Source organism: Carettochelys insculpta, chromosome 14 (assembly GCF_033958435.1).
Source record: "Carettochelys insculpta isolate YL-2023 chromosome 14, ASM3395843v1, whole genome shotgun sequence".
Taxonomy (NCBI): Eukaryota; Metazoa; Chordata; order Testudines; family Carettochelyidae; genus Carettochelys; species Carettochelys insculpta.
In genome coordinates this window covers 42,961,143-42,986,943 of record NC_134150.1, presented here as the reverse complement: position 1 = coordinate 42,986,943, position 25,801 = coordinate 42,961,143, and the positions used below count along the sequence as shown (strand labels likewise).

The window sequence follows — 25,801 nt, the reverse complement described above, 5'->3', positions numbered from 1 at the left end:
TGGGAAGTGACAAATGGTTCCTTTGCAACCTGCTTAAAAGCTTCCCTGGGCTGCATTTAATGAGGGCAGAGCCAGAGCACAGCCCAGCCCCTCTCAGCACTGCGCGTGGGGAGGCTGCTGCCACTGGGTAGTGTAACAGAGGTGATGGACAAGCCTATGCCCAGGGAGCTAGGTGGGGGTAGCAACCAGTCCAGCAGGGCCCTGCCCCAGCGTCTGTCCCATCACCGTGGTCTCCAGAGGTTTGAAGCCCACGTTGTCCAAGGGAATCCCAAAGGCCACCAGCTTGGCCTCGTAGGTGTGCAGCAAGTCGTTGTGTGCCTGAAAGGGAAGCAAGGTGCAAGTCCTAGGGAAGTACCTGCTGCTCTCAGCTCTGCACTAGCTAGCTCCTGCCTGGCCCGAGCACCCCTCCTCACCACCCCCGTGGGGGCCAGTGGGGCTGGCACAACTAGGGAAACCAGAACTCAACCCCAAGCCAGTCTAGGTGCTGGGTGGCCCCACTACTGTGAGTCTAACGCCTCCAAGCAGCAAAGGCTGCATGCCCGATGGGAGACAGCAGCATGCCAGAGGGCTGAGCTGCCTGGCCAGCTTGGCCTCACGAGGACGGAGCTCCTGAGGTGGTGTCCATGTGTGCAGGGTGCAGGAACAGCCCCCTCTCCTGCAGGAGAGACTGTGTCTGCAGAGCCACGTGGGCCTGGAGCTTCTCCTCCATCCCCACTAGGTCCTGCAGAGCAGGTGTCAACCCTGCCTCGCTCCCATGGGCAGGACAGAGGCAGGGTAAAGATGGGGGACGCCCGGGCCTCACCTTGCAGACTCGGGCCAGCTCATACTGGAGATCCTTGATAGCGTTGTTCTTGGAGTCCAGCACGTCCTGGGAAGGGAGATCAGAGCCTTGTTACTGGTGGGGTCCCCAGGTATGGGGCCATGGGAGAGCAGCAGAAACTGGCTTGGCAAGTTCCTGGGGTGCTGCTGGTGGGGGGCGGGGGGCTGTTGGCTGCAGGGGGCTGGGATGTAACCCCAGAACCTCACTCAGTGAAATGGACCCAGAGACTGAGCTGCTTTGAGTGCTGCTTCCCTGCCAGTTTATGCTGCTTCTGGTGGGTTAGCCATGGTCCCTGGGCTCCCCCAGTACCTGCCCATGCTCCTGCACTGCTCCAAGGGGAGGTCGCAGCCCACCTCACCCCACTCCAGCCTGGCTTCCTCCCTGCTCCGGCCACAGGCAGGACAGAGGTGGAAGCAGTAAGAGGCTTTGAAACCCTCCCAGAAGAAGCAGGCCCTCTCCCTTATCCCGCCATACCGCACGGTGTGAATCCAGCCATGCCCCATGCCTGCTGAGCGTAGGCCTTGGCGCTCTCGGCAGCTGGGGAAAGCAGAGACTGGAGGAGACCCAGGGCCTTGGGGGCTGAGCAGGTTCCTGCTCTGGGGGGACTGCCTGACATTCTGCGGTTCACAAACGTGGTCTCACTTCAGTGAAGGGGCTGGTTTGCGGCAGAGGCGGGGGAAGGTGGGGGCTACAAAGGTGTCTATTAAGCATGAGGTTCCTGATGCACTAGTAGCCTGTGCTCTGCAAAGGGAGAGCTGAACACCACGCCCTCAGCTGGAATGACCTGTGCACCTCCCTGCTGGGACAGGCTCCACTCAGATGGGCCTCTGAAGCTGGATTGCTGGGTGCGGCCAGCTCCGCTCGCCTGCCCCTGCTCTCTGGGGAGGGCGAAGGCCGCTTCCAGAGCGGAGGGCTGGCCTTGGGAAAGCAGGCGGCCTCCAGAAGGAACGCCTGGTGGACGGAGCTGGGAGGAGGCGAGGCGGCTGGCTGGGTCTCACACCTGCTGCCTGGCCTTTCCGCCCCAAGCACCTGACCGGGGGCCTCTGGAGCCTGTGCCTGCGAGCACGTCTGCGCTGGTCCCACTGGCCTGAGACGCGAGCAGTGCTGCTCCACTAACGTTAGCCTGAGGGGAAGCCGGCCTGCGTTTGTGGCATGCTGTCACCTAACCCCGCTCAGACGCTGCTCTCTGGGCCCCACGGCACCGTGCACAAATAGCAAGCAGAAGCTTTGCAGCATAGACGCAGCCGGCCAGAAGCAGCTGAGCTAAAGAATTTGGGGGCTCCAGCACTGGCTGCAGCTGCTGGGGAGAGCGCCGCCTTGGCGGGGTCTGACGAGTGTGTTTTGTGACCCCTGCCCCTGCTTCCCACAGCGAGGCGGCTGAGCACCACACAGCTGTTAAGGGAGTCGGCCTCTTCCAGCGCCCCAATGGAGAGACTGGCCCAAGGTCACACAGGCAGGGACCCAGGTCTGAATCCTCAGCCCCTTTGAGCTGGGCTCGGACAAAGGCAGGCAGCAAGTGCTGCTTCTCCAGTTACGGCTTCCACGTGCTTGGAACAGGCAGTCGCTAGCCCTTTTCTCCCCAGGCCCCAGGAGCCTGCTGCCGAGCACTTGTAGGGAGCCTGCTGCCAGCCAGGAACGCAGGTGGTGGGGTGGGAGGCAGTGAGTACTGCGATTCATCTTCGTTCCTGTTGGTCATTATGTCCCCACTGGCCCCATGGCTACAAAGCACCTCCAAAGGGAGTACATTTCTGGCATGCCACCGTTTGCACCAGGAGACACCCCTGTGCCAGCTGTGCTGGAGCCAGCCTGCTCAAAGCAGAGCACGCCAGAGGCGCCAGCAGCGGGAGGGGCCGCACGTCCCCCGTCTGAGCTAGGAATCCTGCCCTCCAGCACCCAGTGCCGGGGATGACGCCGGGCGGGAGAGGGCTGCCTCGGCAGGGCTGGCCAGGGGAAGCCTGCTGCTCAGGGTGCCTCCCTTCCTCCAGCACCACCTCTACAGAGCACAGACGAGCACCGTGGAGCCTGGCACACACACACAATCAGCAGCGGAGGAGCTCTGCATAGCCCCAGCCCCAGCCCAGAGCGTGAGACTCAGCACTGAACCTCCCATGCATAAGCCTGCCTGCCCCAGGGGGCTACCCATATACAGGGAGCCCCTGTGGTGGCCACTGCAAATCCCTCCCCATCACAGTGGCAGCCCAGGGATTCTGGCAGGCCGGGGGGCGCATAAGGGATTCTCTTAAGTTCGCCAGGGCCCCAGCTCTGCACACAGCTCAGGAGAGAAATTCAGCCAAGAGTGGAATCTTCCACTGGGCTGCCTCCTGCACCACAAGCTGGGGCAGAACTGCCAGGTGAGAGTAACAAAAAGGCTGGGGTCCCCCAGGGCTGCTCCTTAGGGGCGCAGGGAGGGTGCCCCATGAACACAGCCAGCCCCCTGCTGCTTCCAGCTGGATTGCTCTCCAGGTAAGGTGACTGCTCCCAGCTCTTTGGTGCGGAGATTAAAGGCCCAGGGATTTAGCCTCATTAGCCACAGAGCAGGCCTGGCCTGGCACTGCCCCCCCGTGCAGCCCTACCACCCCTAGCCCTTGCAGTGGGGAAGGGAAAGCCCAGCCCCATGTGACCCTTCTGCTGCTGTCCCTCCCAATAGACTGAAGCCAGCCCAGTACCTCCAGTTTGCGCGTGACCATGGTGAGGGCGCTGGGGTCAAGATTGGAGGCGGAGAGGACTTCGTTGAGCTGCACTTCCTTCTTCTCCAGGATGTTGGAGAGAGCTTTCAGCTTGCGCTCCAGGAGCAGGTTCTTGAAGCCGGTCTTCTGCTGCACCTCATTGATAGCTTTGGTGAACTTCTGATAGAGCTCGTCTCGTTCTGCCTGCACCTGCTCAGGGAGCAAGGAGAACTCCACGCTGCACCTTCAGAACCACCCAGCCTGCACTGCAGAGCAGGAACAGCTGCACTGGGATGGACCCAGGGACCGCCAGGGTGGGCAGCACATCCCACAGCAGAAGTTAACACACCAGACTCACGTTGCAGAAATCCCACCCCCTGGAGCTTGTCTGCTCTAGCCAGCACCGCTGCACGTGTGTTCCTTAGCGCATGCACTGCCTGGGTTTGACTATAAGAAGCACATTGTGACCTTCCTGCCCTGGGAAGTATAAACTACCCCACCTAACAGCTCTGGCCCCCGACACACGCCCTGTAGGAAGGGGGTCTTCCTCAGAGCTCGCTTTCAGTCTGCGCTGTACTGCCAGTTCCAGTACCCAGTTCCTATGCTTCGTGCTTATCCATAGGGGCTCGTGTGACTGAAGCCCTACGCTGGTAGCAGCAGTGACCTTTTACTAGGTGAGAGGAGTTAACCATCGGCTTGACTGACCGCACGGCAGGACGGATTCTCCATCCCTTAGGCTCTTTACCTCAAGACAGAGGTCTGTCTAAAGGGTTCTGTAGCTCAAACCAGAGATGCAGAAATCACTGGGTGAGGTTCTCTAGGCTGTGCTTTGCAAGGCAGATAAGGGGTCATAATTATCCCTTCTGGTCTTAACCTAGGGCTGTGTGAGCCCCGGCCCTACTCTAGTCCTCAGAGAACGACCTCAATGCCAAGCGCAGCCTTGGGCAGGGCAGGCACAGCAGGTGGTAGCTGCGGTGCCCAGAAGAACCTGGGCTCCGATCTAGTTACTACATGGCTGAGTGAAGCCACAACCTCTTAAGCCTATTTCCAAATGCACCGACCATGCTGCTGCCTCAACGGCAGCTCGTTAACGAGGTCTCTCATCAATGTTCAGAGGAGCCACAGACAAGCCTCTGCTGCCTCAGCCCCTCAGCTGGGCGAGCTGGGAGAAGCCCTGAACCCAAAGCACGCTGCCTGACGCGCCAGTAACAGGCTCTGCCTCGTCCCAGCTGGAGCACCAGCGGCTTGACGAGGGGCCTTGGATGCCAGCACCCTCAGAAGGGAGGGGCTCCGCAGCGGCCGTGTGATGCTCTATGCGCCCAGCACTCCCTCCCCACAGCAGGCAGGCTGCCTCCTGCTGCCGCTGCCGCCAGTCAGCCCTGCCAGGAAGAGCCCAGCGGTGTCGAGCGCAAGGCGGGGCTGTCTGCTGAGCACAGGAGCTGGCGGTGCAGAGAGCTCACGGGTCAGGAGCCAGGAGAATGCCAGGCTGAGCGCAGGCTCTGCAGTGCCCTCTCTCGGCCCAGGACCCAGCTCTTCAGAGAGGGCTGTGGCGGGAAGGGAACTCCCCAGGCCCAGGCACTCACCTTGCTGAACCTCTGCTCCAGCACCTCATGCTCCCACTGAAGGTCTTTTAATTCCTTCTGGGTGACTTTCAGACGGGCCTTTGTGTTCTGCGGGGAAAGGGAAGGAGCTCAGGGACTCGCTGGGGCTCCGGGGCTAGGGAGGGCAGAGGCAGGGGAACACCAGACTCTGCTTCCCAAGCCGGGCATCGCCCACACGGAACCCCTCCCCTTGGACCAAGGCATGTGTAACCCAGGGGATCGCTCCGGAGGGCAGGAACCCATTAACCCCCTTCCTCCAACAGAGGGAGGCCCTTTGCAGCCCAAGTTCAGGTTCCCCCCCATGCCCCTTTCCCCAGGAGACCATGCAGTGGGCACCAGCCTGAGACAAGCCGTTCGCTTGCAGCCCGTCAGCGTAGTTCCCACGTGGCCACCAGAGGCCCAATGGGTACCTGAGCTCAGCCCAAGGAGTGCTCGGGGGAGAGCAGCGCGAAGCAGGGGCACGGCAGGACCTGGGGGCTAAACCGGACAGGAGCCGAGCAGGTGACTCACAGCCAGCGTCTCCTTGTCCTTCTCATAGTGGGCTAGTTTCTTCTGCAGCTCGGCCACCTCCTCCCGGGCCCGCTGCAGGGGCTCGGTCAGCCTCTTGTTCTGAAGCAGCACTTCCGCCATCTCCTTCTCCAGGTGATCCTCCTTCTTCTTCATCTCCTCCATCTGCTCCTGTTCCCGGGAGCACATACACACGCGCTGAGTGCCTGGGAGGGCTGCCAGCCTGGAGCAGTGCTGCAGGACACCCAGGCCTGCCTGTCCCCCATGCACTGCCATGGCAGCTCCCGGCAGGTGGCTTCGAATGGTGAGGGTTACAGGGCAGCTGCGTGACCTTCTCTGGTGTAACCGTGTGCGAGGGCTCACCGCTCCTTCAGGCAGAGACGCCGGCGCTCACAAAGCACGTGAACCAGCTGGTAAAACCCCTACGGTGAGAGCACCCAGTGGGAAGCCAACACGGATGTGTGCGGCAAGCGCAGGCAAGAACCGTCACCTCCATGACAGCATCAGTGCCCTCCAGCACGGGGCTTGTGGCTCAGCTGTGTCCCCACACCAGCGCTGGGCACAGGCTAACTGGGGCTGGGCAGTAAGTGTTGACGAAGGGCACTCCAAGAATTCGGGAAGCACTCAAGCCACACACTCGTGCCAATTAATGGAGGAGGTGCGGCGGCTGGGGTGGAGGCTGGGGGCAGAAGGGAGCTCGGGGGCAGGAGGGGCGTGGGGGCTGGGAGGAGTTTGGGTGACGGGCAGGGGGTGCAGGACGGGCTGCAGAGGGTTTGGTTTGTGATCCGGGGAAGGACGCTGGAGGGAGGGAGTGAGGGGCGGGATGCCAGGTGCAGGCTCCGGCTGGGGGATGTTTACCCCAGGTAGCTCCCAGCCAGCAGCGCAGCGGGATCCTCAGGCAAGTTCCCTGCTGCCACTCGAAGAAGCCGGCTGCTGTGCGGCACGGAGGCCTGGGGGACGATGCACACTGTGCATGCTGCGTGCGCCATCACGCACGGCACAGGCAGTTCCTACGGGGGGTGAGACAGGCGTGCAAAGGCCCTGCCCCTACCCCACATGAGGCGCACAGAGCCCCAGCAGCTGGCTGCGTGGAGCGCCATGCGGGGCTGACAGTCGGAGGCTGCCTGTGGGACATTGGCAGCCCAGAGGTTCGAGGTGGGCCGACTCCGACTCTGGGGCTGTGCTTCGTCTGCCTCAGGGCTAGCGCTACCTTGAGCGTGTTGATGAGCGCCAGGTTGTTGAGGGTGATGTCGTTGTAGTAGTTCTTGATGTCGCTGAAGGCCTTCTCGTGGTTCTTCATCAGCGTGTTGATCTGGCCGTTCTTCCTCTCCTCGATCTCGTGGATCTCGGTTTTCCTCCGCAGGTCCAGCTCGTCTCGCAGCACTCGCATCTTCTTGTCGTACTTGGCCTCAGTCTCTGGGGGGAAGCGTCACACGTGGCTGAGGGCTACCCCACCTGGCAGGCCCAAGAGCCCGGGAGCCAGAGCAGGAGCAGCCCTCTGTGGCTCTTAGAAGTGCGCATGACGGGATGGCACTCGAGGAAGGGACACCCACGAACAGCACCACACCCGCGCCCACTGGCGCACGGAGCAGTTACAGCACAAGGAAGAGCTTGCCTAGAAGCCCTGGCTGACGTGATGGGCCGGGGAGCACTAGATGCTCAGGTAATCAGCCCGTGCAAATCACACCATGTTTTAATAAGGAGGGCCCTAGACCAAGGTCCCCTGCAGCTCCAGATGGTCAGTAAGCACCTGGAAAGGGCACTTACTACAGCTTAGTGTCCAGCGTGGTGCCCACCAGCCCCCCATTAAACAATTCCCCTCAGAGATGGCAGGAGCAGCGGCACGTGGAGACAGGCAGCACAGGGAGTGGCAGCAAAGCACCTGTAGCAGGTGCTGCTCTGATCCGTTCCGCGTGCTCGCCCCGCTCCGGGGATTCCAACAAGAGGGACAGCTTTGCAGGTCACTCAGCCCACAAGCAGCAGACCGGCAGCGAAGGAGACGACTAGCCAGTCCCCAGTGAGGCCCTGCTCTGCCCCAGGCGACCTGTGCTGCGTGGTAAGAGAGCTCTCGCTCCCGGCTCCGCAAGAGTGCAGAGAGAACTGACCTTTCACTTGCCTCTCAAAGTCGCTACGCAGCCGGGTGATCTCCTCCTCTTGTTTCTGACAGGGAGAAGCTGCTGTCAGACCTGGGCAGGCAAACAGAGAGAGGAAACCGCCCCTGTGCCCAGCTCTGAGTCGAGGCCACCTGTGCACCCGGCTGCAGTGAAAGCCATCACACAAGGGCTTGACCCGTCATACCAGCAATGGCCACTCTGCCAAAGGCTGTGGAGGGCGCCCTGCACATGTGGGCGACGTTCAGACACCTGGCACGCTCAGGGAGCTGGCTGCGGACCTGCAGGCATGGCTGAGGGGCAGCAGAGCTCTTGTGGGACGTTGCTTTTCCTACCGACTTTGGCCATTTCTGTTTGGCAACACCAGTTCCAGCACCCTCTTCGCTATGCTTTGCACAGTGCATGCCAGCTCGGCATGGCGTCGGCGTGCCATGCCAACACCCAGCACAGCTCTGACAACACTGTGCATGTGCCCGTTCAGACCCTTAGCCCATGGTGCCAAATAGAATGATCAAGGTCTGAGAAGGACACAAAGTCCCACATCAGAACAGCCACACCGGGTCACCCCAGAGGTCCATCTAGCCCAGCGTCCTGTCTTCTGACAGTGGCCAATGCACCTGGCCGTGCCAGAAGTGCTTCCTGAGCCCATGGAGAGATGCTGATGTGCTGAAGCACATGGTTTGATTACCCAGCCTACTGCAGCTGGCACAGTGACCTGTGCAGTTCCTGGTCATCAGGTTCTCCAGCCCCACATTGGATTCTGACTCCCACAGCGCTGAGCTACTGCTGACTCCCAGTCCAGGGAGGACAAATTTTCTCCAGTGGCTGTAAATATACCTGCCACGGATGTCACTGGGTGACCCCTTAGTCTCATAGTACAGGGATAGTGCAATGATCAGGAAGTGATCAGTCTCTGCTCTGCCCTTCGGGGCCCACTCTGAGCTCCCTCTCTGACAAGCTAATCGGAGTGCTCCCATCTCTGTTACACGCCAATCCCTCCCAGACCTCAGCCTAGCTCTGCTGTCCCTGCGACTCTCTTCTCCCAGGCTGCAGTGAGGAGGCTGGAAAAGCCCTACTCCCAGCCTCACGATTACCCATCTGAGAGCAACATACCATGCGCAGGTTTTTCACCACCACCTCGCTGGCCAGCTCTTGCTCCTTGAGTTCCACTTTCAAGGTGCGCATGTCCTTGCGCAGTTCTGACTCCTGCGTGCGGTGCTCCTTCTGGGCCAGCTTCATAGACACCGTGCTCTCTGCCTTCAGTTCTGTGAGGTTGTTCTGGTGCTCGTACAGAAGGTGCTTCACTTTCTGCTTGTACACCTAGAAGAAGCCAGGCCAAGGTGTAAAGCCTCCAGACAGGGATGGGAGCAGGGGAATCCCGGCAGTGGTGACTCACTGCTCTGCAGTGCCCAGGTAAGTGGGAATCTTCTGCCACTGACAAGGGCACATGAGAACTTGAGATACTGATTGAGCCACCTTTGCTAGTGTCCTGTGCAAGTTCCTCTGCCCTCTCCGTTTATCCCATGCTGCTCAGGACTCGCTCAAAGAACAGGCACGTACTGCTAATTAGGGGCACAGCAAGCATGGAGCCCTGGCACCAGTAAGGACAGCTGGAGATCGCTAACCATCGTCCCTCAGTTTCTCACCTTAATCTCCACTTGGTGTCGCTCCTCGGCCTCCTCCATCTCACGGTCCTTGTTGCGCAGCTCTGCCTTCTTCTCATCCAGCTGCCGACGGGTGATCTCCCAGAAGGTGTGGATCTTGTCACGTTCCAGCTGGAAGTAGTTGCGCTCCTCTCGTTCACGATCCAGCTCCTCCCGGAGACGCACAATGTGCTCCTCCAGCTGCAGAGCCAACAAATGCAGCTGGGGAAGGCACTGGAGGGGGAGTGCCCCCCCCAATTGTTGGCTGTAGCAGTCTGTCACCTGGCACCTTCTGAGGGCCCAAAGCTCTTTCCAAACTCTCCACAGCAACCCTTCCTGCCTCCCCTGGGATGGAGCATGGCGGCTGTTTAACACAAGACAAGTTTAGCACAGGCAGCGATGATGTCATTCCCAGCAGAAATTACTGTTTAGGGAAGAAGGCTAGAACTAGCCACTAAGACGGAGAAACTGGGACCAACATCCTAGCCTCTGTGAAAGGAGCTATGGCATATTTTCTGATGAGACAGAAACAGGCCCACAGATCTAGCTGTCATTTGGAGGAGCAGTGCTGCATTCATTGGCCACTTCTGACTCAGGATCACCAGCTCTGTTTGCAGACTGCAGAGAACTGGGTCAGGAATCTTGTCTGCATATGTGATTGCACAGCAGCCAGCAAAACAGGGCCTTGATTCTGACTCTGCCTCTGGACACCAGCATACTATATGGGGAAGAGAAACTAGCTCTTACATCACTAGCACCCCATCATGCAGAACCGAGTCCATTCTCTCACTATTTGACAGCCAAAATGTTAGCACAGAGCACGCCTGGCCATCAGCAAACCACAGACTGAACAATCAGAGACTCGAATCTGAACACAACCCCTTTTGGGGCATTTATTTGCTTGGGCCTGAAGTGGAGAAAGATGTATCTACAGCCTAGGATGTACGAATGCCCTTGCAACAGACTCCGAGTTCATTACAATTCAGTTTCGACAGGGTTATACAGCTCCTCCAGATTGAGTGGATGGGGTTGATTGCAATTGAAAACAAGGATGGAAAAAGACACAGCGGTCGCAGTAACAGCAAAGCATTAGGCTACATCGCAGAGAACCTTTTATACTACTAGGACAAGTAGAGGATGTACTGTACCAGGGTGCAGGGGAGGGCACAGCATCCTGGTCACAGGCAACAGAATGCTGGCTAGGTGAGGGACCTGCAGAGCTTTCGGTAGCTCTGGAGAGGGAGGGTTGAGATGGGAAGCCCATAACGAGCCCACTCTTGCGCTACTCATGTCATGTAAATAGTGCAGGCATGTGAGCAGTGCTGCAGTTGTTGGTGTGAAAACTGACCCTGCCTTTTCCACTACCTTTCACCATCTGCCATCGCCAGGAGCGGAACCAAACCTCGTGCAACCGGTGCCACGAATGGTCCTCACAAATAGGAGCCTTGTCGCACCAGGAATTCAGTGGCCATGTGAACCCCTAGGGTAGGAAGCCCTAGGAGAGATGCTGAGACCTCTCACCTGATCCTTGCTCATGTCCTCCGGAGGAACAGCATCCACCACCGCTGCAGCCTTGCTCCCCTGGGCTTTTTTTCCACCTTTCTTTTTGGGCGCCTTAGGAAAGAAAATGATACAGGTGACGGGGCGCCAGCCCCACAGCTCTAAGCTGCTGCTGGCCATTGCGGGAAACTTTCTAGGGGTGAATATCACTTGTATCAAAGAGACGGCACAAGGTGGGATCCTGTTGTGCAGTTCTGAAAGTGCTGGAGGACCAGTAAAGGTGCAAAAAAACTCCACACCAAAGCCATTTGACCCCAGCTGGAGTGCTACAGCTATTTCTGGAGCTGAGGACTGGCAAGCGTAACTCCCTCTTGCCCCCCTGCACGGGTGCTTGTCTAGGGTGCTCACTGCTCCGTGGGGGGGTGCTTGTTCTGCACGGCCACAGGTCATGAGATACCCTCGTGACAATTAGTGTGTTTTGGAGCAGGCTGAGCCCCGTGACGAGGAGTTAGGGGGCAGCAGGTGCAGCTGACTGGTGCAGACATGTCTCCAGGCTGACTCAGTAGGGTCACCTGGAAGGACTGTGTGACCCGGAGCTCAGTGTGTCGCATAGCCCAGCCCAGCCGCAGCACTGGGAAGCCCCCCTGCAGCCTTCAGTCCAAGCTCTCGCAGGCAGAGAAATGGGGCAATTCTGCGGCCTGATCCAGAGCCCTGCCCCGAATAGTGCTCCTGCCCCGCAGGACGTCTTCCCTAGTGCCCCGGACCCCCACCGGGACCTTCGCCCCACATCCCCCCAGCGCCCCCCCGACCCACATCCCCCCCCAGCGCCCCCTGGGACCTCCCGAACAACGGCTTCCCTAGTGCCCCGGACCCCCACCGGGACCTTCGCCCCACATCCCCCCAGCGCCCCCCCGACCCGCATCCTCCCCAGCGCCCCCTGGGACCTCCCGAACAACGGCTTCCCTAGTGCCCCGGACCCCCACCGGGACCTTCGCCCCACATCCCCCCCCGACCCACATCCCCCCCCAGCGCCCCCTGGGACCTCCCGAAAAACGACTTCCCTAGTGCCCCGGACCCCCACCGGGACCTTCGCCCCACATCCCCCCAGCGCCCCCCCGACCCACATCCCCCCAGCGCCCCCTGGGACCTCCCGAAAAACGGCTTCCCTAGTGCCCCGGACCCCCACCGGGACCTTCGCCCCACATCCCCCCCCAGCGCCCCCTGGGACCTCCCGAAAAACGACTTCCCTAGTGCCCCGGACCCCCACCGGGACCTTCGCCCCACATCCCCCCAGCGCCCCCTGGGACCTCCCGAAAAACGGCTTCCCTAGTGCCCCGGACCCCCCCCGGCCCTTCCCCCCCACGTGCCCCCAGCGCCCCCCCGACCCGCGCCCCCGCAGGCACTCGGGGATCACGCTCTCACCATGGCTCCTGCATCTGGGGCTCGGAGTCACCGAGTCTCCCGGCAACCGCCTGGCGAGTCTCGCGAGAGCTTCGCCATAGCAACGCGAAGCACAGCCCTAGCAACCGCCGGGAGGGCAGCTAGGGGCGGAGCCCGTCTCGCCCCGCCTCGCTGCTGTGTGCAGATTGGCGCTGCGTGGGGGCGCGGAGCCGCGTGCTGCTCGCCGGGCCGGGCCCTGGCGGCGGAGGAGCCCGTACACAGCCCGGACCGCCCGCTGGAGCCAGGCTCCGACGTGGAAGGAGCAGTGGACGTCCCGGTCCCGGTCCCCAGTCAGTGGGGGTCCCTTGGCCTTCCAAGGGAACCGTGCGGGTCTGGGAGTCCCCGTACGACCACAGCAGAGCCCGAAGTGCCCCTGCACAGGCACCCTCAGCTCCATTGCATTCAGCGGAGACTGCCAGCACACCCCCCCGCTGCACCCCATTGCATTCAGCGCAGGCCACCTGCACCCCATTGCATTCAGTGCAGGCCACCTGCACCCCCCCGCTGCGCCGCACCGCACCCTATTGCATTCAGCGCAGACCGCCTGCACCCTGCTACACCGCACCCCACTGGATTCAGCACAGACTGCCTGCACCCCCCCGCTGCACCGCACCCCATTGCATTCAGTGCAGGCCACCTGCACCCCCCGCCCACTGCTGCACCACACCGCACCCCACTGGATTCAGCGCAGGCCACCTGCACCCCCCCCCGCTGCTGCACCACACCACACCCCATTGCATTCAGCGCAGGCCACCTGCACCCCCCCGCTGCACCACACCGCACCCCATTGCATTCAGCGCAGACTGCCTGCACCCCCCCCGCTGCACTGCACCCCATTGCATTCAGCAGAGGCCACCTGCACCCCGCCACTGCACCGCACACCACACCCCATTGCATTCAGCGCAGACCGCCTGCACCCTGCTGCACCGCATCCAATTGCATTCAGCGCAGGCCGCCTGCATTGCACCCCATTGCATTCAGTGCAGACCACCTGCACCCCACTGCACCGCACCCCATTGCATTCAGCGCAGGCCGCCTGCACCGCACCCCATTGCATTCAGCGTAGGCTGCACTGTGCTGCACCACATACCCAGGCCCCTTTCCCTTCAGCGCCTGCAGAATACTGTGGCAAAGTTCCACGGTGCAGGGCTGCAGGCGAGGGCCTCCCAAGACTGCCCACAGCCCGTGAGCGAGGGAGTCTTCCCTGTGCCCCGGGCGCGCAGACCCCCGCTGGCCTGGGCCCTGGCTCTGTAGGGAACCGCTCCCAGATCTGACGCGCTGCGGCGCGCGGGTTCTGCCCACACAGCAAACCTGCGAGAGGGTCAGCAGCCAGGGCTGGGGCAGAGTCCTGCTTGCAGGCCCGGCTGCTCCCCTGGGCCTCCCGCCTGCCGCACGTGTGCGCGCCCTGAGCCACAAGGCCGCGGTGATCTCACTGGGAGACACCGTCCAGCTCCGCCTCAGCCCCCTCCGGGTGCTCCTCTCCCGAGGCGGCAGCAGCGTTTCCGGGGCACCCAGCCTGGCCCCGGTGCTGGCTCCCCAGCCGGCCTGCGGCCGCAGCATCTCCACCAGCCCCGGCTCCCCGCGCCCCTCAGGCCGGACTGCTCTGCCCCGCAGCGCCCCTGCCCCGGACGGGAGGGACCCTTCACTCGGCTCCGGCCCAAAGGGAACGTGCCGGCTTTGCCGCTGGCGGCCCCCGGGCAGGCGCACGCCGGGGCGGGGATCTCTCCACCAGCAGGTCCCGCGGGGGTGGCCCTGTGGGGCCCCTTCCTCGCAGCGCCCCGCGGCCTGCGCCAGCCGCCCGCCTCCGAGCTCCCGCGGGGCCGCTCTGCACCTGTCCCGCCCGCTCCCCCGCCCCGGCTGCCGCCAGCCTCGGCGTCCCGCCGCGGCCCCGCCCCGCTCCGCTCCGTGCGCCGCGGCGCCGGCTGGGCGGCGGATCCCGGCTCGGCCATGCGTGCGGGAGCGGGGCTGGCGGCGCGGCGCACGGCCTGAGGCAGCCGGCCGGATGGAGGCTCCCGGCGGGGCGGGGACCCCAGGTAGGAGGCGGCGGCGGGGAAGGGGCCGGGGAAGAGGAAGGGGAAGGGGCCGCCTGGCTCCGGAGAAAGTTGGTGGGGGCGCAGCGGGGCGTGTCCCGAGCCCCGGGCATCCGCTTCGCCCATCCCCGCCGAGGAAGCGGCTCCCGGGGCGCAGGGTCCCCGCGCATAGCCCGGGCCGGGCCGGGGGGTGGCTGTCGCCGGGGTGCTCCGGAGCTGCGCGCGCGTGGGATTTCCCGGGCCCAGAACTTGCCGCCCCGGTGTGGGCTGCACGTGGACGTGGCGTGTCCGGGGGTGTGATGGGGGTGTGACCTTTGCACACCACTGAGGGTGTGTCACCCCGGCGCTGTGTGTCTCAGGGCCCCCCAGCTCCTGCGTCTGCACCGGCAGGGCGATGGGGCAGCCCTGGGCCCAGAGGAGAAGGCCCAGTGTGGAGGGGATCCCCGGGGGTCGCCTGGCGCATCCTGCCGGCCGGCCCACACTGCAGCTGAGCATGAGTCAGCAAAGGAGACAGGTTAGAGTAGCACATCCCAGCGGCGCCCACGCTGCTCCAGAGGCTGTGCCGGGCCCACGTGGACAGGCAGCTCTGGCAGAAGAGGTGGAGGGCAGGGCCCTGCTGGGCCGACCCACCGACCAACCGGCCTTTTGCCTGTGCAAAGGGAAATGGACCCCAGCGTGGTCCAGGGACCGAGCGTCCCATCTCTGCCTGGCGCCCAGGTGGATGCTCACCCCCTGAGGCGCCTGCCGCCCCTGTGGCGCTCTGCTCAGAAGTGGCTTTGCCCCGGGGGTGGGGGCTGGGTATGAGGCTGCATGGGGCCCACACGATAGGAGCAGCTCAGCTCAGGCTGCGGTGCGTGGGTCAGCATGTGGTGGGGGGCTGCAGATGCGCCAAGGCTGCTGGGCCGGCCACCCCCCTGCTGGGAGTGTCCCTCCAGTGCCAGAGAGCAGCAGGAAACCGGAGCAGTCCTGCAAGCGAGCCGCGAGAGCCAGGATTGCTGCGGGGGGATTAGGGGCCTGGAGCTGAGTGCCCCTTGCACCGGCTCTGTCAGGCGAGTGCCTGGCTGCTGAAGTGCCACGTTGTAGTGTCGCAGCCAGACAGATGCTGCTGAGTCTCGGGGCTGTTAGAGGCGCCAGGCCAGGCCCCCCAGGCTCATTATACTGCGCTCCAGAACCCTGCCTACAGCCGGTTCCTTCTGAGCAGCCCAGCGGGAGGTGCTGTGAACACGCCCCAGGAGGAGCAGGTCCCTTTCGTGCGCAGGGCTCCTGGAGCTGGCTGCTCTGGGTTGGGGCATTGGGTCCATGTGTGCAGGCATCTCGCACCAGCAGCTCAGAGCTTGCTGCCCTCCCAGCCACATGGACTCGTGCAGCCCTTGGCCAGCCGAGGCTGTCTGAGGCTCCCCAGTTGCTAAGGGGAGGGATAATCAGCCCGTGAGCCTGTGGCAAAGCCCCATCCTGCCAGCTCTCCTCAGGCGGGGGCAGGGGGGTATTAGTTCTCCTCCAGCCCTTGAGCTGACATATCCCCTGGAAATCGGTGCAGAGCCCCACCGAGGGCAGCTGGGGAGGAGACAGGCTGCAACAAGCCCTTTCTGCTCCTGTCCCCACCCCTTCCCCAGCGTCCAAGTGCTCAGGGCTAAGGGTTCCTATGGGCCTGGGAAGTGGGGGTCACTGGCACGTTCCCTGCCCGTCACCCTTTTGCCCACCTGCTGGACCAGAATTCATTTCAAGTCTCTCCCTTTGCCCACTGGGGGTCCCTGGGATCTTCCCCCTGGTGGGGGAGACCGCATGCCTGCAGGGGAACTCCAACCTGCCCTGCCCTGCCCTGCCTTCCCCTCCCCTCGCATGCAGAACGGCAGCTTACGGAGACCAGGCTCTGCAGTGGCCTCCCGCACACCGGTGAAGGGGGCACTCAGGCCTGGTCTGGGGACAGCTGGTCACGAGCTCTCGGCCCATGTGCAGCGGCTGCTCGGGGTGCCTTAGCACATGCCCCTGGGATGCAGGGGAGCTCGCCCTGCTCCAGCACACACCCAATGAGCTGCTTGGCTCCAGCCCAGTCCCCCTCAGGCCACACCCGGCCCTAGTGCAGGCTTCTGGACCCCTCCCTCCTGAGCCGCCAGAGCCCTGCGTTCCCTTGCCCTGGTCTGGCCCTTCTGCACCCCAGCAGTATGACCTGCAGAACAGCTGCTCACACCAGCAGCTCCCGGGGGCCCAGGCTGGGTCCAGGAAGGCGACTGCAGCCCAGCGTCACATGGCGCAAGCCCCACGGGCCACCCCCGGCCTCGCAGCACAAATGGGGCTGGCGGGGGCCTGTTTTCTGCGGTGCGATGTGCAGCCGAGGCCTGACGCGATGCATGTCCTGCCTGCTAATCGGTGTGCCCCAGGGACGCGCCGGGGGGCAGGCGCATGTGCTGGAGATCTCAGGAACGTGGTGTGTCTCCACGCGGCGGGTGGAGCATCTCGCAGCGGCAACGTTTCCCCAGCAGGAGGTGAATGCGGAGCACCTGGTTACAGACCCTTCACGCCCGTGACCCACTCTCCCTGCTGCCGAGTCCTGTGCCCACCTGGGAAACCCATCAGCTCCCTGAAGAGTAACCCCTGCTCGTCCCTCCGGCTCCTCAGCCTGTCCCCGGCACGCTGCCCTTCCCCTCCACGTAGCCATGCCCAGGCCCTGCAGGTGGTGCTTTCCTGCCCGGCTCTTTCCAGGGCCATATGCCCTGTTCCCTGTGTGCTGGGAAGCCTCAGGCCCAGCTGACCCCCTGCCGCCTCTCCAGCTCGTGTGCTCTGAGGAGAGGCGCCGGGGGGCAGGCACAGCCGCAGCTCCTGGCTGTGGCGTTCTGGCCACGCGCTGCAGCCCAGCCCCCAGGCGAGCAGTCAGTGCTGTGTCTGGCTCGGCGCCGTCCCCCCGGGCTCTTGTTCCAGCTCTGGCTCCGCTTTTGTTTCCACTGATGCTGCAGGTTCCCCAGACACGCAGCTCTGGCTGGAACCAGCAGCCATCGCCTGCAACGTGCCTCTCCGCCCGTCCCCCAGCCAGGGCAGGGGTCTCACCAGGACTTCTGCAGAGCAGCTTTGCTGCCACTCTGCCCTCCCCTGCCCCTCGCAGGCAGCTCTCCCGCGGCCGCGCTCCCCCAGTCCCGGCACCGCTGTGTGCTGTGGTTTGCACACTGAGTTGCTCGGCAAGGGGACGAGGGAGACGGGAGCTTCCACGGCCTGTCCTGTGCTTACAAAATGGCCTTGCACAGCATGGAGAGCTGGGCCACAGCCACTGGGGCTGCAGTGCCAGGGCACCCGCGGCGGTAGCTGGCAAGAGACAGGCAGCTGGCAGCTGGAGGGGACAGGGAAGAGGCTGAATGCCAGGGGAGCTGTGCGGGGTGAGCAGGTGTAGGGCTGTGGGAGGGCATGGGTGTCAGCGTGGGTAGGCTGAGGGCAGCTCAGTCTCCAGGACCCCTGTGCTGCTGGGGCCCACAGAGCTACCCCCTGGCTACAGGGCACTGGGGCATAGGCTGGAAGTCAGCCAGTGACCCCAGGGAGAGAGGCTCCACTCAGCTGTGCTGGGGAGGAGGCCAGAGGGGTCAGTGGGGGGGTCTCCTTGCTGAGGGAGTCCCAGAGGTGGGCATGTGCTGGAGCGGCAGGCTAGGCCATCGCTGGGGCGCTTTGGGGCACCTTGTCCCGGCGGCGGGCAGAGAGCCGGGCGCTCAGTCTCTGGATGTCTAACACAGGCAGTGCCCTGTGCTTCTAGAAGGGGTTAAGGAGACGCAGGCGCTGGAGCAAGGCCCAGGTGTCCCTGTGCATGGGCTGGTGGAGGAGCCTCCCAGCCCCCCTGCCGAGGAGCAAGGCGGGATCCCTATCCCCAGCTCGGGCCTGCTGCAGGTGGCTGAGCGGAGACGTGAGTAGTGACACCCTGACTGGGCAGCCCCATGGATGTCAAATGCCGTGTCGGTGGGGGGGGGGGGGGACAAAGAGCTCGCCCAGGGAGCGGGGCGCCCTGCACCTTTGGGACCCACCAGGCCGGGGCAGCAAGAGCAGCAGGTGAACCCCACCAGCGGCACCAGCTGGGGGCCACGCTGAGCCGCCACCATCTTCACCGCAGCTGCCAAGCCCCTGAAGTTTTCAGGGGGGCAGAAGTGAGAGGAGGGGAGCCAGGGGTACAGCAGGGCCCTGCAGGAGGGCGGTCGAAGATGGGCAGGGCCAGGCGGGAAGGGGTGTGGCGGGGCCGGGTGGGAGGGGCGGCTGGAGGTGCAGCAGGGCTGGGCAGGAGGGGTGGCTGGGAGTGTGGCAGGGCCAGTTGGGAGGGGCGGCTGGGGCTATGGGAGGGGGTGCGGCAGGGCCGGGCGGGAGGGCGGCTGGGGCTATGGGAAGGGGTGCGGCAGGGCCGGGCGGGAGGGCGGCTGGGGCTATGGGAAGGGGTGCGGCAGGGCCGGGCGGGAGGGCGGCTGGGGCTATGGGAAGGGGTGCGGCAGGGCCGGGCGGGAGGGCGGCTGGGGCTATGGGAAGGGGTGCGGCAGGGCCGGGCGGGAGGGCGGCTGGGGCTATGGGAGGGGGTGCGGCAGGGCCGGGCGGGAGGGCGGCTGGGGCTATGGGAAGGGGTGCGGCAGGGCCGGGCGGGAGGACGGCTGGGGCTATGGGAAGGGGTGCGGCAGGGCCGGGCGGGAGGGCGGCTGGGGCTATGGGAGGGGGTGCGGCAGGGCCGGGCGGGAGGGCGGCTGGGGCTATGGGAAGGGGTGCGGCAGGGCCGGGCGGGAGGGCGGCTGGGGCTATGGGAAGGGGTGCGGCAGGGCCGGGCGGGAGGGCGGCTGGGGCTATGGGAAGGGGTGCGGCAGGGCCGGGCGGGAGGGCGGCTGGGGCTATGGGAGGGGGTGCGGCAGGGCCGGGCGGGAGGGCGGCTGGGGCTATGGGAGGGGGTGCGGCAGGGCCGGGCGGGAGGGCGGCTGGGGCTATGGGAAGGGGTGCGGCAGAGCCGGGCGGGAGGGCGGCTGGGGCTATGGGAGGGGGTGCGGCAGGGCCGGGCGGGAGGGCGGCTGGGGCTATGGGAAGGGGTGCGGCAGGGCCGGGCGGGAGGACGGCTGGGGCTATGGGAAGGGGTGCGGCAGGGCCGGGCGGGAGGGCGGCTGGGGCTATGGGAGGGGGTGCGGCAGGGCCGGGCGGGAGGGCGGCTGGGGCTATGGGAAGGGGTGCGGCAGGGCCGGGCGGGAGGGCGGCTGGGGCTATGGGAAGGGGTGCGGCAGAGCCGGGCGGGAGGGCGGCTGGGGCTATGGGAGGGGGTGCGGCAGGGCCGGGCGGGAGGGCGGCTGGGGCTATGGGAGGGGGTGCGGCAGGGCCGGGCGGGAGGGCGGCTGGGGCTATGGGAAGGGGTGCGGCAGGGCCGGGCGGGAGGGCGGCTGGGGCTATGGGAAGGGGTGCGGCAGGGCCGGGCGGGAGGGCGGCTGGGGCTATGGGAAGGGGTGCGGCAGGGCCGGGCGGGAGGGCGGCTGGGGCTATGGGAAGGGGTGCGGCAGGGCCGGGCGGGAGGGCGGCTGGGGCTATGGGAAGGGGTGCGGCAGGGCCGGGCGGGAGGGCGGCTGGGGCTATGGGAAGGGGTGCGGCAGGGCCGGGCGGGAGGGCGGCTGGGGCTATGGGAGGGGGTGCGGCAGGGCCGGGCGGGAGGGCGGCTGGGGCTATGGGAAGGGGTGCGGCAGGGCCGGGCGGGAGGGCGGCTGGGGCTATGGGAAGGGGTGCGGCAGGGCCGGGCGGGAGGGCGGCTGGGGCTATGGGAGGGGGTGCGGCAGGGCCGGGAGGGAGGGCGGCTGGGGCTATGGGAGGGGGTGCGGCAGGGCCGGGCGGGAGGGACGGCTGGGGCTATGGGAGGGGGTGCGGCAGGGCCGGGCGGGAGGGACGGCTGGGGCTATGGGAAGGGGTGCGGCAGGGCCGGGCGGGAGGGCGGCTGGGGCTATGGGAGGGGGTGCGGCAGGGCCGGGCGGGAGGGCGGCTGGGGCTATGGGAAGGGGTGCGGCAGGGCCGGGCGGGAGGGCGGCTGGGGCTATGGGAGGGGGTGCGGCAGGGCCGGGCGGGAGGGCGGCTGGGGCTATGGGAGGGGGTGCGGCAGGGCCGGGCGGGAGGGCGGCTGGGGCTATGGGAAGGGGTGCGGCAGGGCCGGGCGGGAGGGCGGCTGGGGCTATGGGAGGGGGTGCGGCAGGGCCGGGCGGGAGGGCGGCTGGGGCTATGGGAAGGGGTGCGGCAGGGCCGGGCGGGAGGGCGGCTGGGGCTATGGGAAGGGGTGCGGCAGGGCCGGGCGGGAGGGCGGCTGGGGCTATGGGAAGGGGTGCGGCAGGGCTGGGCGGGAGGGGTGGCTGGGGCTATGGGAGGGGGTGCGGCAGGGCTGGGCGGGAGGGGTGGCTGGAGGTGCGGCAGGGCTGGGCGGGAGGGGTGGCTGGAGGTGCGGCAGCCAAGCAGGATTGTTGATTTTGACTCATGTTATTCCGAAACCTGTGCAAGTGGAAATCACGTAGGATGTGGGTCTACAGTACAAGGCAGCAGCCCCTCAAGGCACAGCTGTGCCGCCAGCCAGGCCTTCCCTAGGGCCTGCCCAAGAGCCTCCTGGCCCAGGGCCCTAGCCAGGGAGGGTTGTCGTGGTTCCCCCAGGGCGGCCTCCCCTGTTGTGGGTATGTGGCGATGGGAGCAGGCTGGCTCCCGTGACTGAGGTGTCCTGTGCCCCTCAGAGCCCCTGAGCAGCGTGTCCTCCCTGGAGGTGCACTTTGACCTGCTGGATCTGACCGAGCTGACGGACATGTCGGACCAGGAGCTCGCCGAGGTCTTTGCCGACTCCGACGACGAGAACACAGCCAGCGAGTCCCCTGCCGGTGAGTGTGCCCAGCTCTGGGCAGGCAGCCTGGCCTGCCACACGCAGACACCCCCGCTGCCTCGCTGTTCCTGTCCCTGTCCCTCCCGGCTGGGCGGCACCAAGGTGAACTCAGTGTCTGAGCTCAGGGCAGGGCACGGTTCCCAGCCCCCAGGAGGATGTGGTCCCCTTGCTGCGTCCCTCTGCCACTGCCCACAGTGCATCCTGCCTGGGGTCCATGCATCCCCCTGAGCTCAGTGTCCAGGGCTGCTGCCTGCAGTACAACTGGCCTCTTGGGGAAAAGCAGCAGCAAGGCAGGGCCAGCCCTTTCTGTGGGTCAAGTGCACCTTGTCTGTTCCTCCCACGCTGCCTGGGGCCGGAGCTTGGGAAACCTGCTTGCCCAGCCCCACCGGGGTGCCCATTAAATGCACCTGCCCTGCCGTGCATCATGAGCAGATGGATAGTGCTTGACGGGCGGCTCCCTGGGGCTTTGGTGCTCCACAGCAGCTCTTCCCTGTGGTCATGCAACTAGCCGAGGCCTCGCATGGACCAGTGCAGCGCCTGGGTGGGCGTGGGGCTGGGTGCTGCGGCAGCCAGGGGTGTCCCCAGCAGACGTGGGTGCGTGGGGCAGTGAGGGGCCTGCGGGCCCCTACCAGCCACGCCTCAAGCTCCTTGCTCTGCACATGGCTGGTGAGGTGCCGTTCCTGCGGCAGCCCGAGCTGCGGGGAGCTGCTTCCCCTTTTGGGCGCAGGGGAGGCACTTGGGTTTCAGGGCAGCCGCAGCCGCAGCCTTTGTAGGAGATGGCGGCTCTGAAGCAGCTTTGCCGTGCCGGGGGGGAGTGAGGGGGGCAGGCAGAGGACAGGTGACCGGCACTTGGCTGTCCTGGCCGCAGCCATCCAGAACTGCTGCGCAGAGGGGAGACTTAAGTCCCTGCTTGCCAGGGCTGAGCTGTATCGCCTGGATCCACCAGCTGAGAACACCTGCAGCCCTGGGCGTTGGACGGCTCCCATCTGTTCCCCACCCCAGCGGCCCAAGGGGCCTGCTCCGCCCGTCGGGGTCTCGCTGCCGGGGAAGTGAGCCCACAGAAACAGCAGCTGCAGCCTGGCCAAACAGACTGAATGAATATGGAAATCAGCCCTGTTAGCATCTTCGGGGGAGCACGTGACCTGCATTAATCAGCAGAACTCCCCTGCGCTCTGCCGGGGGAGCCAGCTGGAGCCCTGCTGCAGCTTTGTTCTGGGGCAGGCACGTGGGCACACGCTCACCACAGGGACACCAGGGGCCTGTGTGAAATGCACTTCACATGCCACCGCGTTCTCGCCTCCCTGCCCTGAGAGGAAGAGCTGCAGCGTGGGCCGGCCAGTGCCACCCTGGACAGGCGCAAAGAGCTGGTCCGGGGTCTGCCTGCTGTTTGCACGTGTAGCCACGTGGTACCAAAGCCTGTCCACAGGCCAGCTGACAGGGCACCACTGGGCCCCTTAATGCGCAGGCCAGGGGAGAGTGAAGCACAAGCCCGTGGCTGGGAATGGCCCTGCACCAAGGAAGCTGGTGCCAGCTCACACACAGACCCTGCAGGCGGAGTCTGGTCCCAGCTCTGCTCTGTCACTACCCTGGGAGCGGGCGTGAATCCCTCCCTTCTCAGCACGGATGCACTGGGGCAGACCAAAGGCCCAGCCAGCCCTGCAGCCTGTCGTTCAGTGCCAGTGCCCCAGCGGGAGGGAGCGGAGCGGGATCACTGAGCAATCCATCCCCCTTCCTGTTCCCAGCCTCTGATGGACGGCCAGGGCCGCCTCCCCTGCCCAGCCTGGCTACTAGCCATCGACAGACCTAGCCCCCAGGAACTGACCTCGCTCTTTGAACCCTCTGAGCACTTGGTCTGTACAATGTCCTCTGGCCAGGAGCTCCCAGAGCGGCGGGGAAGAGCTGCAAGGCCCTGGCCAGCTCTGTCAGAGCTCCCTGGTTTAACACACCGCCCCTCACCCTAATCACTTGCTGAGCACTGGAGGCCTTGATGCAGAGGGGCCAGTTTCCAAAGTGCCTGTGCTCACCGCTGGGTGTGAGCTGCACAGTTACCCCGGCAGGACCTGCAGCCATTGCTCACCCAGGCAGGAGAGGGGCCCGGGGCGCTGGGGTTTGCTGTGGGGCCCCAGGGTGAGAGATGCCCTCCGTCTGGGCCTGGGTTTGTGCTAGAGTTGTTGCGTAGCAGCCAGAAGGCCATGGTCATGCAGTGGTGCTCAGCACCACAGCCACGGGGCGTGCATGGCTCCTGGGGCCGCCTCAGGCCCAGCATGAAGGCCAAGCCCTCTTGCCCCTGAGCTTACTCCGGAAGGGCCCTGAAACAAGGGGAGGCCGGCTCTGGCCTCTCTGCTGCTAGCGCTCCTGGGCCCAGCTGGCTGGAAGCAAAGGAGATAGCTCCTCCAGGCGGGCTGGGGGAGCGGTGGAGGGGCTGTGGCAGCTGGGCGGCAAGCAGCACCCCAGTGAGGGGATGTGGGGCACAGGGCCTGGGGCCCTCTGGAGCTGCTGCCTGGGCAGTGGGGTGGGTTGGAGACAGGACAGCAGAGGCCAGCGCCTCCCTGTAACACTCACTCACTCCCAGCACTGCTCGCTCGCTCTCTCTCTCGCAGGTCTGCACCCGCCCCCCGTCCCTCGGGCGGGCTACCTGCGGTCCCCCTCCTGGACCAGGACAAGGGCCGAGCAGGGCCGGGAGAAGCAGCACCTCAGAGACTCGGAGCTGCAAGCGGACGTTGTAGACATGTTCCTCACGGTGGAGAGGCCCCAGGAGGAGGAGTAGGCGCTGGGAGCTGTGGGGCCCAGCAGGACTGTTCACTCCTGTGCTAACGCCAGATTCCCAACTGTGACTGTGGCAGAGCTCTGTGCCTAGTGAGACGTGCAAACCCTGCTGGCTCCCCGCACAGCCGCCCTGGTCTCGCTTGCAGCAGTCGCGAGGGCGCTGGCTGTGCCTGGGCGGAGAGCAGGCACGGGCTGTTTGAGCACTTTTTTAACCCCTCCTTCCTTGCCCCTTGTGCACAAAGCCAGGCCAGCAGCTGTGCCAGGGAGGGGTGGTACTGAGCAGGGCCCCCTGCCAGGCGAGGGAGAGCAGGTGCCCAGAGCACGTGGGCTTTGTGACAACAAATGCGCCTGCAGCTGGCAGCACTAGGATGGGGGTAGGGGGGTCCCTTTCTTTCCCCAGAGTCGGGGGTGGGGGAGTCAGCCTCAAAGGCAGCTGAGGCCAACCAGCCTCCCTTGTTCTGCGAAGAGCAGAGCCCAGCTGCCTGGGGGCCGGAAGGAGGGATGTAGCTCACACGTTCCCCTGCCCAAGGCTGTGCACCCTGGGAGGTTTAGCTCTGCCTGGTGCAAGAGCAGCACCCGGCCGCTGCTGGGCTGCAATGCCGGCAGCAGGACCCCCACGTCTGCCTGCACCCCGGGGGGGACCAGGCTGGGGGAAGCCCTGGGCTGAGTGGCAGCGACTGCTTTGCCACAGGTCCTGCTCCCTGGCCGCCCCGGCCACCTTTCCTTGCCGCGGGAGAAGCAGTCGGCTGCAGAAAGCTGGCCCAGCAGAGCCTGTGGGGGATGGCCCTGACCCGATCCTTTCACCACAGCCACTGGCTGCTTCATGCCAGGGAGGAACCACCTGGCACACGGAGGGAAAGATGGGGTGTCCCCCCCCCCGCCAGCATCTGAACAGCTGCTGGGGTGCAGGACTCACACCTCAGCCACCAGCACGCAGTTGCCGCTCGCCCCACCCCAGCTGGAGCTACCAGTTTTCCTGCCTCTTGCTGAGTGGGGTTTATCCCACGGAGCAGAGCACCCAGCTGGGGAACCGCCTGCTGTTCCAATGTCCTTGCAGGGCCTCTGGCTGCTGCAGCCCTGCACTGGGACACGCTAGTCTTCATTTCCTCCTTGTTCAGAGCACCAAATAACGCAACAGCAGCCCTGGGAGCTGAGGCAACGGGCTTGGTGCCAGGGGAGGGGTCTTCGCAGGTCACACGGGTGATGTCTCAGTCTCTTCCATTCCAGAGCAGTCTCCTGCTCCAGGGCGTTTGGCTGCCCCCATGTCCCTGGGGTTCTGCCTGACACATGGGTGGCTGTGTCCCTGGGGTACCCTCTCCCGCTGCCGAAGGGGCCCTGCCTGCTCTGCTTAGGCTGCCTGGTTCCTTTCAGCTTGCAGAGGCAGCCCAGCTTGAATGCCTGGTTTGCAACAGGGACACAAGCCAAAGCAGGGGCTACGCTCCCTGGCAGTAACGCAGAGGTAGCACCTGGCAAAACTCACCTTCGTGCAGCTGCAGAGCAGCCTGAGGGGAGGCACTGAGCCAGGGGCCAACTGGGTGGGGGAATTTCAGCGAGTGCTCCTCCTGCTCTGGTTGGAAAATTCAGAGGCTGTGCCCTGGGACTGGAAGGGCCACAGCTCCCCGTACGGCTGGGCTCTGGCTGGCTGCCTGTGCCTCGGAGCCAGTGTGAGGGCAGGGAGTTGCAGCAGGACACCCCCTCGGCCTGCCTCCCTCTGGGCTGCTCCTGACTGTGATGTAAACCAAGGAAGCTGGCATGCAACTCCATCAACTGACACATGGGCTACAGCAGCCACCAGGACCATCCAGCTCCCCACGCCCCATGCAGCAGCCCGGGCTGCAGCCTTCAGAGACGTGCTGCTGCTGCTGCTACTAGGCCAGGGCCAGCA

At 65.1% G+C, this 25,801-nt stretch overlaps 2 protein-coding genes across 4 annotated transcripts; one reads left to right on the top strand and one right to left on the bottom strand.

The window, feature by feature from the left end:
* Positions 1 to 55: 55 nt before the first annotated feature.
* On the bottom strand, positions 56 to 12,312 carry DRC4 (dynein regulatory complex subunit 4). 3 transcript variants are annotated; one of them, XM_075009015.1, is made up of 11 exons: positions 12,271 to 12,312; positions 10,870 to 10,962; positions 9,352 to 9,549; positions 8,819 to 9,025; positions 7,700 to 7,754; positions 6,805 to 7,010; positions 5,598 to 5,765; positions 5,070 to 5,156; positions 3,487 to 3,696; positions 803 to 868; positions 56 to 318 (listed from the first exon to the last, which is right to left on the bottom strand). In XM_075009015.1, exons 1-11 carry the CDS (start codon positions 12,271 to 12,273, stop codon positions 169 to 171), a joined length of 1,443 nt encoding a protein of 480 aa, XP_074865116.1. In that variant the 5' UTR covers positions 12,274 to 12,312; the 3' UTR covers positions 56 to 168. The 3 variants fall into 3 exon arrangements, with proteins under 3 accessions (XP_074865116.1, XP_074865115.1, XP_074865117.1); XM_075009014.1 differs by lacking the exon at positions 12,271 to 12,312 and having other exon boundaries at positions 10,870 to 11,086; XM_075009016.1 differs by lacking the exons at positions 10,870 to 10,962; positions 12,271 to 12,312 and adding an exon at positions 9,631 to 9,706.
* A 1,586-nt stretch (positions 12,313 to 13,898) lies between these two features.
* Positions 13,899 to 24,264, top strand: DBNDD1 (dysbindin domain containing 1). The gene is made up of 4 exons (XM_075008975.1): positions 13,899 to 14,321; positions 18,052 to 18,198; positions 21,008 to 21,148; positions 23,751 to 24,264. Exons 1-4 carry the CDS (start codon positions 14,291 to 14,293, stop codon positions 23,915 to 23,917), a joined length of 486 nt encoding a protein of 161 aa, XP_074865076.1. The 5' UTR covers positions 13,899 to 14,290; the 3' UTR covers positions 23,918 to 24,264.
* Positions 24,265 to 25,801: the final 1,537 nt, after the last annotated feature.